Source organism: Gopherus flavomarginatus, chromosome 20 (assembly GCF_025201925.1).
Source record: "Gopherus flavomarginatus isolate rGopFla2 chromosome 20, rGopFla2.mat.asm, whole genome shotgun sequence".
In the NCBI taxonomy this organism is placed as follows: domain Eukaryota; kingdom Metazoa; phylum Chordata; order Testudines; family Testudinidae; genus Gopherus; species Gopherus flavomarginatus.
The window spans coordinates 1,021,979-1,036,032 of record NC_066636.1 but is presented as its reverse complement, the minus strand read 5'-3'; the positions used below and the strand labels follow the sequence as shown (position 1 = coordinate 1,036,032).

The following is a 14,054-nucleotide window of genomic DNA, read 5'->3' as shown; positions in this document are numbered from 1 at the left end:
GGGATCGTTATCATTACAGGCAGCTGAGTCCCTCGTTCCCAGCCATCGAGGCTGGTGATTTTCCAGCCTGAGGACGGAGCCAGAACTGGGTGACTGATGGGCTTTCGGGTCCTGGCAATTCCAAAAAAAGCAAATTGTTTCGGCTCGAACGAAAGAATAAAACTGCTCATAACTTCCAGCCAACTGAAAAGCCAAAAACCTGACATTTCGGGTCAAAAGGAACGTTCCACCGACACCCCGAGAGCCCCAGGCTTTGGGGACAGTTTTTTGGTTTAAATACAATAGGAAATCTGAAAATGGAAAGCTGTTTTGAACCAAAAACCAGCCTTCTGCCATTTTGGGAAGTTTGGGTTTTTTTTAACCCTACACCAACAATATGGAGAAAGCAACAGGAATTCAGGGGAAACGTCGCTGCTGCCAAATCTGCATTTTGCACCAAAAAAATTTGTCCAGCAGCACCCAGGTTCCTGAGTTTTCATCTAGAATTATCACTGCTATTTATTAAGTGTATTACGGTAGTGCCCAGGCACCCTGGTCCTGGCACACAACCTGGTTGCGCTAGGCGCTGTACACTAAGATTGCTATTTATTAGGTATCTTAAGGTAGCACTGAGGCCTCCCGGTCCAGGCCTATGACCTCATTGCACTAGGTACGGTACAGACATCCCACAGGCTGCTCACCCACCCCTAGCCAGACACTTACACGCCCCATCAACTGCTCTGTTCCCCACCACAGTCTTAGGGCTCCTGCTCAGGGCATAGTCCTTAAAACGCCCCATCTGCTCCTGGAACATGGGGTGCAGCTGGCCTGCAGGAGACAGCTGCTCGCCGTGCCCTCCATCCCCTTGGGGGGAGCAGAAAAGGAACAGCTTCCGGCAGGGAAATAACCTCTGTACGCAGCTGGACGGGGAGTCCTCCAAATCTGCGAGAGAAAGGGGGTGGCGGGTGAACCCTGGGGTCACACCGAGAGGCAGGGGATACTGAGGGCAGGGATGTGGCCACTCTGGGGCAGGACACGAAGGCTGTTGACACATGGACCCCTCATGCAGCATGGAGATGCAGCCACCTCTGGGATGAGGGGTGGGGGCTGTTTATCCAGGGACCCCTTGCCCAGCACGGAGATGAGGCCGCTCTGGGGCAGGGTGTGGGGGCTGTTTCACACCAGCGCTCGTTTAGGACAGGAAGTGAAGCGGGCTCCTGTACCCCTCTGAGACGGCAGGGGTGAGTTGGGGAGGCAGGATGGAACCTGAGCCGGGCTGGGGACCTGCCCGGATGCCGGGGTTCCCCTCCGCTGGGGAAGGGCCCTGATGGCCATGCACCTTGTGGGGAGCTGAGAGCCGAGTCCAGCTCGTGGTCCGTGGCTTCCAGCACCTCGTCCAGGCAGGGGTCGGGCACCACGTCCCGCAGGCACCACACGAAGTCGGGCAGCACGCTGCTCAGGAGGAAGCTGTTCTCCCAGGAGGACTCGTCCAGCACTCGCACCACCCGGGGCAGATCCCTCACGTACCTGCAGCGGGTGCCGTGAAGGAAAAGACAGGGCCGAGCGACGGGAACCGAACCAGGCGGGGGTGAAAGGGACATGGGGCCTTTCCCCTCTGGGTCACCAGAGCAGGGAACTGGCTGGGGTGGGAGACAGGGAATGAGGCCTCTAGGGGCGCTGGCTCCCATCTGACCGCAGGGGGGTAGGGAACGGCAGAAGGGGCCTTTCCCCTCTAGGGGCGCCGGCTCCCATCTGATCGCAGGGGGGTAGGGAACGGCAGAAGGGGCCTTTCCCCTCTAGGGGCGCCGGCTCCCATCTGACCGCAGGCGGGTAGGGAACGGCAGAAGGGGCCTTTCCCCTCTAGGGGCGCCGGCTCCCATCTGACCGCAGGGGGGTAGGGAACGGCAGAAGGGGCCTTTCCCCTCTAGGGGCGCCGGCTCCCATCTGACCGCAGGGGGGTAGGGAACGGCAGAAGGGGCCTTTCCCCTCTAGGGGCGCCGGCTCCCATCTGACCGCAGGGGGGTAGGGAACGGCAGAAGGGGCCTTTCCCCTCTAGGGGCGCCGGCTCCCATCTGACCGCAGGGGGGTAGGGAAGGGCAGAAGGGGCCTTTCCCCTCTAGGGGCGCCGGCTCCCATCTGACCGCAGGGGGGTAGGGAACGGCAGAAGGGGCCTTTCCCCTCTAGGGGCGCCGGCTCCCATCTGACCGCAGGCGGGTAGGGAACGGCAGAAGGGGCCTTTCCCCTCTAGAGGCACCGGCCCTCCTCCAGCCCCAGGGTAGGGGGACCAGCTGGCACAGAGGGGCAGGGAATGGGACACGAGGCCTTTCCCCTCCAGGGCGCCGGTCCCAGAGCAGGTGGGAGCCGTGCTGGGAAGGATACGTCAGGCGGTCAAGCTGCCTCTGGGGGTCGCCCTCACTCCTGGTGTTATAGACAAAGACGCTGCTGAGCAGCACGTTCAGGAGGAAGAGGCGGGAGAACTTCGTCTCATCGCCCTGCAAGGGCAGCAAGAGGACCATGAGCAGCGGGTCTAAGCACAGCACCCCACTGCCCTCCCAGAGCCGGGAGAGGACCCAGGAGTCCTGGCTGCCAGTTCCCCCCTCAACCACTGCACCCCACTGCCCTCCCAGAGCCGGGAGAGGACCCAGGAGTCCTGGCTGCCAGTTCCCCCCTCAACCACTGCACCCCACTGCCCTCCCAGAGCTGGGAGAGGACCCAGGAGTCCTGGCTGCCAGTTCCCCCCTCAACCACTGCACCCCACTGCCCTCCCAGAGCTGGGAGAGGACCCAGGAGTCCTGGCTGCCAGTTCCCCCCTCAACCACTGCACCCCACTGCCCTCCCAGAGCCGGGAGAGGACCCAGGAGTCCTGGCTGCCAGTTCCCCCCTCAACCACTGCACCCCACTTCCCTCTCAGAGCCGGGAGAGGACCCAGGAGTCCTGGCTGACAGTTCCCCCCTCAACCACTGCACCCCACTTCCCTCTCAGAGCCGGGAGAGGACCCAGGAGTCCTGGCTGCCAGCCCCCCCTGCTCTAACCACCAGCCCCCACTCCCCTCCCAGAGCCGGGAGAGAACCCAGGAGTCCTGGCTCCCAGCTCCCCCCCCAATCACTAAACCCCACTCCCCTCCCAGCGCCAGGGATAGAACCCAGGAGTCCTGGCTCCCAGCCTCCTGCCGCCCCCTCCCCACACTAACCAGTAGACACCACTACCTCTTGCTCGGGGAATCCTTCCGTGTCCAGCAGCACCAGGGCCTGGTCGGGCTGAGTCGGGTGGGGCAGGCACCACACCCAGATCCCTGGGGAGCGGGGGAAAGCTGTGGGGAGAGAGAGGCGCACTGAGGCCCAGGCAGAGGGGTCACGGAGGTGCAGGTGGAGAGATCGGGAGGGCCAGGTGGGCGGAGGGATCGCGGAGGCCCCAATGCGCAGAGGGGTCGGAGAAGGCTTCAGGCGCAGATTGGGAGGCCCACACGGGTGGAGGGAGGGATGGGGGAGGACCAGGTAGAGGGGTCAGGGAGGGGGGGTTGACCAGGTGCCGACGGAGGGTCAGTGAGAGCCAGCGGTGGGACAGAAACACAGCAATACAGCCTGGCAGGGCCCGGCATGCCCGATGCGATGCCGGCAGCCGCTCGCGCTGGGGCAGGACCAGCAAAGCGAGACCAGCCCCGACAGGGTCTGTCTAAGCCCCAGTGCTGCGATTCCCGGGCCAGCGGGGACCCCTGTGACCATCCAGCCTGATCCCTTACAGCTCAGCCCAGGGACTGGCCCCCAAAGCAGCTCAGAGCCGATCTGGAACTGCTCCCCACCAAGCCAGGCAGGACTTTGGGGAGCCTCCTCTCCCTTGGAGCAGACTTGTTCAGGGCAAGAAGCTCCCACGGCTTCACCTCCTGGGTCTCTCCTTGGAGCATTCAGCATCCTCTGCCCCTCCGTGCGCTTCCCACAGCGAGCCCGCCCAGGCGGGGTCCTGGGGGAGCCACAAGGTCCTGCACCCCCACTTTGCAGTCAGAAGTGACTCTCAGCCAGCCAGTAACACAGAGGTTTATTCGATGACAGGAACAGGGTCTAACACAGAGCTTGTAGATACAGCGAACCGGACCCCTCGGCTGGGTCCATTCTGGGGGGCAGTGAGCCAGACCCCCACGTCTGCACTTCACTTCTTGTCCCCAGCCAGCTCCAGACTAACAAACCCCTCCAGCCCCTCCTCTCTGCTCAGCTCCTTTCCCGGGCCAGGAGGTCACCTGATCCCTTTGTCTCCAACACCTTCAGCTGGCACCTTTGCAGAGGGGGGGCCCAGGCCATCAGTTGCTAGGAGACAGTGTCAGGCATTTAGGGGCACTGGCCCTTTGCTCTGTCAGATACTTAAGAACTGCCATGGGGACACTGAGGCACCAACACCGTATTCAGAGAAAACGTTAGGAACATTCCTAGTTAATCACACCAATATACCCCCTTTTTCTCCCTGCCCAGCGACACGCCGCACGCTGCCCCTCACTCGCTTTCCCCTGCCCAGCCCTCCGGAGCAGCCCGGACCCCTCTGGCCGACGCCCCAGCTGTGCCAGGGATCCCGCCATGGCTCCGGGCAGTCAGTTCAGACACAGCTCGGTTTGCCTACCAGGACTCCCCCCTCCGCGTTCCCCACGCTCCTCGCATCAGGGCACGGACATCGGAGACGCCGGGTGGGCTGGTCCCACAGAGACCCCCCAAGTCCAGCTTTCAGCTCTGTCCAGGGCTGGGGGAATAGGGGGAGGTGCAGGCAGGGGTCAGGGAGGTCCAGGCGGGGGGTTGGGGGAGGCAGAGGGTTGGGGGAAGCCCAGGAGGGGGTCGAGGAGGCCAAGGAGGGAGACACAGGGAGATGGGGGAGGCCCAGGCAGATGGATGGGGTGAGATGGTGGAGGCGCAGGCAGAGGGAAGGGGGAGCAATGGGGACCCTTCACCTTCGCCCTGCCCCACCAGCCGGTCCATGAGGAAGGATTTCCCAGTGCCACAGGGCCCAAAGATGGCGAGGACGTGGAGAGGCCGGGCGAGGACCCGGAGCAGGCCCAGGGCGGCCGGGTTCACCCGCAGGGCACCAGAGCTGGGCACCGGCTCTACCAGGCAGATGGGCTCCATGGCGTCCGTGGGGGGGTCGGGCGCACGGGGCTGGGGGAGAGAGGGCAGTGTTACACCAGAGACTGTGCAGCGGGGATGCCTGTCGCCCACAGAGCCTGGCCCATATCTGGAAGCCACAGCGCCAGGGGTCTGGCCAATTGTTTGGGCCCATCTGCTCTCCGGGAGCAGGACCAACCCAGGGCCCCGGCCCCAAACCTGTGCTGCAGAAGGAGGGATTTCTGGGTGTTTGGCCAGCTGGTACCACCAGCGCAAGGCCCACCCCAGGGCACTCCCTCTGCACAAGGAGGGGGCAGAGGGACTCGCTCTCCAACCACACGGTCCCGCCACAGGAAGCTGACTGGCCCCGTTTCAAAGGGGAAACTGAGGCACAGAATAGCGACAAGGCTGTCGACAGATCCCAGCCCCCGCTGCTCTAACCCACTAGACCCCATTCCCCTCCCAGAGCCGGGGAGAAAACCCAGGAATCCTGGCTCCCAGCCATCCCTGCTCTAACCACCAGCCCCCACTTCCCTCCCAGAGCCAGGGAGAGAACCCAGGAGCCCTGGCTTCCAGCCCCCCCCCCCGCTCTAACCACCAGCCCCCACTCCCCTCCCAGAGCCGGGGAGAGAACCCAGGAGTCCGGGCTCCCAGCCCCCCCCCGTGCTCTAATCCCCCACTCCCCTCCCAGAGCCGGGGAGAGAACCCAGGAGTCCTGGCTCCCAGCCCCCCCTGCTCTAACCACCAGCCCCCACTCCTCTCCCAGAGCCGGGGAGAGAACCCAGGAGTCCTGGCTCCCAGCCCCCCCTGCTCTAACCACCAGCCCCCACTCCCCTCCCAGAGCCGGGGAGAGAACCCAGGCGTCCTGGCTCCCAGCCCCCCCCGTGCTCTAATCCCCCACTCCCCTCCCAGAGCCGGGGAGAGAACCCAGGAGTCCTGGCTCCCAGCCCCCCCCGTGCTCTAACCCCCCACTCCCCTCCCAGAGCCGGGGAGAGAACCCAGGCGTCCTTGCTCAAACCTGGCTAGGGCCGTTCGAGGAACCCCAGGCTGGAGCCGAGCTGGGGTGCAGCAAGCTGTGAAGTGTCCCCGGGCTGTGGGAAGTGGGACTTTCACTTTCTCTTTCGCAGCTGCCGACACTTCCCCCCTCCCCCCACGCAGCGAGGCAGCGTTAAATGAGTGAGGAGTCCGGTAGCACCTTAAAAACTAGCAGAGTGATTTGGGCAAAAAGCCCCTTCACCAGAAAGCGGATGCCCAAGTCACTCTGCGAGTCTTTAAGGTGCCACGGGACTCCTCGGTGGTTTTGTGGATACAGACTAACACGGCTACCCCGATACTTAGTGTTAAATCACTGACCCTACGGGAGGAAGCGGGGAGCCAGGACTCCTGGGGAGTGGGGTCTGGTGGGTCAGAGCAGAGGGGGCTGGGAGCCAGGACTCCTGGGTTCTCTCCCCAGCTCTGGGAGGGAAGTGGGGTCTGGTGGGTCAGAGCAGAGGGGGCTGGGAGCCAGGACTCCTGGGTTCTCTCCCCGGCTCTGGGAGGGAAGTGGGGTCTGGTGGGTCACCGCAGGGGGGGCTGGGAGCCAGGACTCCTGGGTTCTCTCCCCAGCTCTGGGAGCGGAGCGGGGGCTGGTGGTTAGAGCGGGGGGGGTGGGGGGGGCTGGGAGCCTGGACTCCTGGGTTCTCTCCCTGGCTCGGGGACGGGGTGAGGTCCAGGACTCCTGGGTTCTCTCCCTGGCTCGGGGACAGGGGTGCGGTCAGGGTCCAAGACTCCTGGGTTCTCTCCCTGGCTCGGGGACGGGGTGAGGTCCAGGACTCCTGGGTTCTCTCCCTGGCTCGGGGACAGGGGTGCAGTCAGGGTCCAAGACTCCTGGGTTCTCTCCCTGGCTCGGGGAGGGGAGTTTGAAGCTCTGTTCATCACTGCTCTGTTATTGCTCATGGTCGCTGCTGCCACCGTCAGGAACTAAATGAGAATGAGAAACGATGCCCCCACTGCTGAACAAACGCTAGACTGGCAGCCCCCCGTGCAGACACCCCCTCGCCTGGTGTAGGACGCAGCCCCTCTGGGGTGGGGGCTGGTTATACAGGGACCCCTCAGCCAGCGCAGGGACATGGCCCCTCTGAAGTGGGGCGGGGGCTGGTTATATGAAGACCCCTCACCCGGCGCAGGGACGCAGCCCCTCTGGGGTGGGGCAGGCGCTAGTTATATGGGGACCCCTCGCCTGTCGCAGGGACACGGCTCCTCCCGGGTGGGGTAGGGGCTGGTTATACGGGGACCCCTCGCCCGGCACTGGGACGTGGCCCCTCTGCGATTGAGCATGGCAGCAACTTACCACCATGACCAGTAGCACTTTGGGACAGGAAGTTAAGGGCAATGTCTTACCCGCTGACTGTGCAAAGGCTGAGCTGAGTCCCCCAGCAGGGATTTAGTGGAGAACTGAGGTCAGCGCCCCAACCTGGGGAAAACGGTCCTGGCCTTAGGGCTAAGAGGACTTTGCCATTTCTCCTAGGCCAGGCTGCAGCACAGCATGCTGGGAGCTGCCGCCTCTGTGGGATGCTCTGCAGTGGTGCATGCTGGGAGCTGCCTCCTTCATGGGATGCTCTGCAGTGGTGCATGCTGGGAGCTGCCGCCTCAATGGGATGCTCTGCAGTGGTGCATGCTGGGAGCAGTTGCCTTCATGAACTCCACACAAGCAATGCCTGCTGGGAACTGTCCCCTCCCTAGGTCATGTGGGAGCAGTGCATTCTGGGAACGCTTTACCTCCATGGGTTCCAACAGAGTATGACCCTTTTAAAGGCCAAACCTCAGATGAATCAGTGCATTCTGGGAGCTGCCATCCCCACAGGCTACATTGCAGCATTGCATGATGGGAGCTATTGCCTCTGGGCGCAGTGATTGCTGGCAACCCTCACCTCCATGGGCTGCTCTGGCACATTGCATGCTGGGAACTACTCGGCCTCCATGGGCTGCACTAGCAGGGGACTACTTCGCCTCCATTGGCTGCTCTCAGGGCCGTCCTTAGGCATAGGCAACATAGGCAGCTGCGTAGGGCACCTGAAAATTTGGGGCACCACTGGGTCTTTTAGTGTCCAGCCTCTTGTTTTCCTATCCCTGTTCTGACCCTTCCTGCAGGCTCCCACAGATGGCTGCTCTAGCCTGGTGAGTCTTCCTTGGGAGGGAATCTAGTAGTTAAAAGTGAAAAAACCTCCAGCCTGCCAGACCTATTAGCACAACATTGAAACTGTTAAAGAGACATTCAAGGGGTAATAAAGCCATTTAACAGGCATTTGCCAACCCCAAGGTATATACTGACAGGTTTCAGAGTGGTAGTCCTGTTAGTCTGTATCAGCAAAAACAAGGACGAGTCCTTGTGTCACGTCAAAGACTAACAAATTATTTGGGCATAAGCTTTTGTGGACTAGAACCCATTTCATCAGATGTCCACGAAAGCTTATGCCCAAATAAATTTTTATACTGTCAGTTTCTGACTTTACTGACAAAAACAGTTGTGCATTAATGTAATATTTACACAGAACATGTCGGTCTACAGGACCTTAGTTTAAAATTTGCTTTAAAAATATTTCATTAGTGAGCTGGTGAAAATTATAAAATCACATTTCTAAAAAATGTTTGCATAGAGTTTTAGATGCACAATCATCTTTAGCCTTAAATGTGTGGATCTTCACACATAGTTTTTTTAATAAATCCTTCAAAAGACCTCCCTTATCTAAAATACACATTTTAATTACTATAGTTAAAAAAAAAAGTGCTTCCAAGTCTTCCTGTCCTTTCTGTCCATCCCTTCACCACCTCTCCCCCCACTCCCCACTGAAGAGAGCCGTTAAAGGGACAACAGTCCTTCCCTTCCAGATAGCTGGACAAAGAGTTTCCCTTTCTTTACTTCTGACTATCCGACAAACTAGTTTTAAAAGAACCCTCCAGCAAAATCAGTACCTTAGTAAGACAAAATCCTTGTTATACCTAAAATCTTTGGAAACATATTTTTTTAAAGTTGGTGAAATTTCATAACCATGTCTCTTGTTATGGAGATCACACAAAGTAAATTACTGTTCCCTTTTTCTAAAAGCAATGAACATTGTTATGAACACACTAAACCTCTCTGATTAATTTAAAAGAATGTCTTTGTTTCAGTGAGTTAAATATGTAGTAATCTGGAATGCTGGCTTAAGATTTGAGTACGTTTAAAATATAAATTCAACTTAGAAATACTGATGAAGAAAATGTAAAACAGACAAGAGCTGCATCATGTATTCCATTATATGTAATGTTGTATTCAGCAGGACAGCTGACACCCTTACTATGAAGTTTTTGCAAATAAATCTCTGACAAACTTCAGGGCATATCAAAAAACCTGTGACTGACATTTTTTATTCCCAAATTTTAGTGCTTTTAATTAGGTACTTTCTTCATGTCCATTCTGCATGAGGGAGAGTGCATGGAAGTCTCTGCGGGGAACTGTGACTCTCCGCCACCTTGAGGCAGGCTGGGCATCTCATTATCCTTTGCTGTCAAGTCCCTCCTCCCCCTCCCCCACCAGGCTGTGAGCTTGGGCTGCCATCCGGCATAGGTGCACCAGTTTAATAATACCGCCTAGGGCCCCATAAATCCTAAGGACAGCCCTGGCTACTCTGGTGCATTGCATGCTGGGAACTACTCCGCCTCCATTGGCTGCACTGGCGCATTGCATGCTGGGAACTACTCCACCTCCATTGGCTGCACTGGCGCATTGCATGCTGGGAACTACTCCGCCTCCATTGGCTGCACTGGTGCATTGCATGCTGGGAACTACTCCGCCTCCATTGGCTGCACTGGTGCATTGCATGCTGGGAACTACTCCGCCTCCATTGGCTGCACTGGCGCATTGCATGCTGGGAACTACTCCGCCTCCATTGGCTGCACTGGCGCATTGCATGCTGGGAATTATTAGCTTGGTGGGACCTCTCCAGAGTCCAGAGACATGTGCATCCTGGGGGATGGCACCTATGTGGGGCAGTGTTTCAGCCCCCCTATTTACCCCCACTGGTTCAGTCCCCATCTCTACCCTTTTATCCCCCCCCAAAAAAAATGGTTCTGTCGCCATGTGCACAATGATTCATTCCTCACTAACTCCCATCTACACAAGGAAGCAGCTCTTCCTACGTTTACAATGGTTCAGCTCAGTGGCTCCCCCTTTCCTTCTCCCAAATGGTTCGGTCCCGACCGCAGGAGGTTCCCTCCTCCCCTATTCTCCCGTCTGAGGCGCATCCGCCGCTGATTGGCTGGCTCCCAGGGAGCGCAGGAACAGAGAGGCCGCTCGAGCCACTCTTGACTCTGAGGGGAGCACGAGCCTGATTAGCTGCCCAAAGGCGGGAAAAGGGTCATCGCCTCTGATTGGACATCTGCTAGAAAATGAGACGAAAGAAAAAGGGCGATTGGTCCACTGGTGAAAGGCGGTTGAAAGAGGCGCTGTGATTGGCTCCTTGGCTCTCTGGGGCAGGCAGGGTTGGTTAGGTTCAGTCAGTGTAGGTGGAAGGCGCTGGCATAGAGCCCTCTGCAAATTAATGAGCCCTGAGGTACCAAGGGTGCCCCCCATAGAGCCAGGCCGTTCGCCCTGCAGTCATGTCAACGCCAGTGCACAGCCAGCACTTAGCGGGCAATAGCCACCGCCCCAGGGATATCAACGCCCTTCCCTGGGAGACATCCCCACAGAGCCACCCCGGCAACGCCAACCCCTCCACAGCCATCCCCCCTGAGAGGATATCAGCCTCCCATGGCGATGTCCCTGGGAGACATCCCCACAGAGCCCCCCCCGGCAACGTCAACCCCTCCACAGCCATCCCCTCTGAGAGGATATCAGCCTCCCATGGCGATGTCCCTGGGAGACGTCCCCACAGAGCCCCCCCCGGCAACGCCAACCCCTCCACAGCCATCCCCCCTGAGAGGATATCAGCCTCCCATGGCGATGTCCCTGGGAGACATCCCCACAGAGCCCCCCCGGCAACGCCAACCCCTCCACAGCCATCCCCCCTGAGAGGATATCAGCCTCCCATGGCGATGTCCCTGGGAGACATCCCCACAGAGCCCCCCCCGGCAACGCCAACCCCTCCACAGCCATCCCCCCTGAGAGGATATCAGCCTCCCATGGCGATGTCCCTGGGAGACATCCCCACAGAGCCCCCCCGGCAACGCCAACCCCTCCACAGCCATCCCCCCTGAGAGGATATCAGCCTCCCATGGCGATGTCCCTGGGAGACATCCCCACAGAGCCCCCCCCGGCAACGCCAACCCCTCCACAGCCATCCCCCCTGAGAGGATATCAGCCTCCCATGGCGATGTCCCTGGGAGACATCCCCACAGAGCCCCCCCCGGCAACGCCAACCCCTCCACAGCCATCCCCCCTGAGAGGATATCAGCCTCCCATGGCGATGTCCCTGGGAGACATCCCCACAGAGCCACCCCCGGCAACGTCAACCCCTCCACAGCCATCCCCCCTGAGAGGATATCAGCCTCCCATGGCGATGTCCCTGGGAGACATCCCCACAGAGCCACCCCCGGCAACGCCAACCCCTCCACAGCCATCCCCCCTGAGAGGATATCAGCCTCCCATGGCGATGTCCCTGGGAGACATCCCCACAGAGCCCCCCCCGGCAACGCCAACCCCTCCACAGCCATCCCCCCTGAGAGGATATCAGCCTCCCATGGCGATGTCCCTGGGAGACATCCCCACAGAGCCCCCCCTGGCAATGCCAACCCCTCCACAGCCATCCCCCCTGAGAGGATATCAGCCTCCCATGGCGATGTCCCTGGGAGACATCCCCACAGAGCCCCCCCCGGCAACGCCAACCCCTCCACAGCCATCCCCCATGAGAGGATATCAGCCTCCCATGGCGATGTCCCTGGGAGACATCCCCACAGAGCCCCCCCCGGCAACGTCAACCCCTCCACAGCCATCCCCTCTGAGAGGATATCAGCCTCCCATGGCGATGTCCCTGGGAGACGTCCCCACAGAGCCCCCCCCGGCAACGCCAACCCCTCCACAGCCATCCCCCCTGAGAGGATATCAGCCTCCCATGGCGATGTCCCTGGGAGACGTCCCCACAGAGCCACCCCCGGCAACGTCAACCCCTCCACAGCCATCCCCCCTGAGAGGATATCAGCCTCCCATGGCGATGTCCCTGGGAGACGTCCCCACAGAGCCACCCCCGGCAACGCCAACCCCTCCACAGCCATCCCCCCTGAGAGGATATCAGCCTCCCATGGCGATGTCCCTGGGAGACATCCCCACAGAGCCACCCCCGGCAACGCCAACCCCTCCACAGCCATCCCCCCTGAGAGGATATCAGCCTCCCATGGCGATGTCCCTGGGAGACATCCCCACAGAGCCACCCCCGGCAACGTCAACCCCTCCACAGCCATCCCCCCTGAGAGGATATCAGCCTCCCATGGCGATGTCCCTGGGAGACATCCCCACAGAGCCACCCCCGGCAACGCCAACCCCTCCACAGCCATCCCCCCTGAGAGGATATCAGCCTCCCATGGCGATGTCCCTGGGAGACGTCCCCACAGAGCCACCCCCGGCAACGCCAACCCCTCCACAGCCATCCCCCCTGAGAGGATATCAGCCTCCCATGGCGATGTCCCTGGGAGACGTCCCCACAGAGCCACCCCCGGCAACGCCAACCCCTCCACAGCCATCCCCCCTGAGAGGAAATCAACCTCCCATGGCGATGTCCCTGGGAGACATCCCCACAGAGCCACCCCCGGCAACGCCAACCCCTCCACAGCCATCCCCCCGAGAGGATATCAGCCTCCCATGGCGATGTCCCTGGGAGACATCCCCACAGAGCCACCCCCGGCAACGTCAACCCCTCCACAGCCATCCCCCCTGAGAGGATATCAGCCTTCCATGGCGATGTCCCTGGGAGACGTCTGCACACACAAAGTCAACCCCTCCGCAACCACCACCACCACCACCACCCTCCAAAGGGATATCAACCTCTGATGGTGACATCAACCCCTCCACAGCCATCCCCCCGAGGAAATCAACCTCTCATGGCGATGTCCCTGGGAGACGTCCGCACACACAACCACACACACAATGTCAACCCCTCCACAACCACCACCACCACCACCCTCCAAAGGGATATCAACCTCTGATGGTGACATCAACCCCTCCACAGCCATCCCCCCGAGGAAATCAACCTCCCATGGCGATGTCCCTGGGAGACGTCCGCACACACAACCACACACACAATGTCAACCCCTCCACAACCACCACCACCACCACCCTCCAAAGGGATATCAACCTCTGATGGTGACATCAACCCCTCCACAGCCATCCCCCCTGAGAGGAAATCAAGCTCCCATGGCGATGTCCCTGGGAAAAGTGATGTCAATCTGCCCCCCACCCAGTCACCTTACAGAAGATGTCTACCCTCTTCAAAAGCCTCCCAATGGGGACACGCCTACAGGAGACATGCCCCCACCAACAACCTCCCTGTGGTGACGCCAACACATCCAACGTCACCCACCTCAGCATGTCAACCTGGCCACAGAAGACACTCGAACACCCTCCTCATAGTGACCTTAACTCTCCCTCCACCTAAAACCACTGTCCTACAGAAGATGCCCCCCAGCAACCTCCTGTAGTGACATGAACTCTGCCACAGCTGCCTCATCCCAAAGGGATGTCAAACCCCCACAGCTATCCCACAGAAGACACCCCCCTGACACCCACCCAGTGCCAGTGGTGCTAAACCTTCCACAGCTGCCTCACACGGAGGGGATGTCAGCCCTCACAAGTAACATCCCTCCAAGAGCCGCCCTGTGGTGATGTCAACCCGCCCCCCACAGCTACTCCACAGGAGACTGTCACCCCAACAGTCATCCCATCCTGACATCAACTCACCCACAGCTACTCCACAGGAGACCCCCACCCCAACAGTCACTCTATCCTGACAACAACCCCCACAGCTACTCCACCAGAGACCCCCACCCCAA

General features: G+C 60.1%; 2 protein-coding genes across 2 annotated transcripts in view; one reads left to right on the top strand and one right to left on the bottom strand.

The window, feature by feature from the left end:
- Nucleotides 1-6,179, bottom strand: part of LOC127038336 (uncharacterized) — a 67,026-nt gene extending 60,847 nt beyond the window's left edge. The window contains exons 1-6 of the mRNA XM_050930919.1: nucleotides 6,076-6,179; nucleotides 4,907-5,111; nucleotides 3,186-3,289; nucleotides 2,359-2,471; nucleotides 1,319-1,506; nucleotides 703-921 (exon numbers count right to left, since the gene is read on the bottom strand). Of these exons, the coding sequence (XP_050786876.1) occupies nucleotides 703-921; nucleotides 1,319-1,506; nucleotides 2,359-2,471; nucleotides 3,186-3,289; nucleotides 4,907-5,081 (799 nt within the window). The 5' untranslated portion in view covers nucleotides 5,082-5,111; nucleotides 6,076-6,179. The remainder of the gene's footprint in view (nucleotides 1-702; nucleotides 922-1,318; nucleotides 1,507-2,358; nucleotides 2,472-3,185; nucleotides 3,290-4,906; nucleotides 5,112-6,075) is intronic.
- A 4,494-nt stretch (nucleotides 6,180-10,673) lies between these two features.
- On the top strand, nucleotides 10,674-13,056 carry LOC127038334 (basic proline-rich protein-like). Its single transcript, XM_050930917.1, has 2 exons — nucleotides 10,674-11,018; nucleotides 11,227-13,056. Exons 1-2 carry the CDS (start codon nucleotides 10,674-10,676, stop codon nucleotides 13,054-13,056), a joined length of 2,175 nt encoding a protein of 724 aa, XP_050786874.1.
- Nucleotides 13,057-14,054: the final 998 nt, after the last annotated feature.

Bases quoted from the DNA above. Each gene is read 5' to 3' on its own strand.
- LOC127038334 (XM_050930917.1), top strand. From the start codon at position 10,674: ATGTCAACGCCAGTGCACAGCCAGCACTTAGCGGGCAATAGCCACCGC. The intron at 11,019-11,226 runs GTCCCTGGGAGA...ACATCCCCACAG, and splicing joins TATCAGCCTCCCATGGCGAT to AGCCCCCCCGGCAACGCCAA.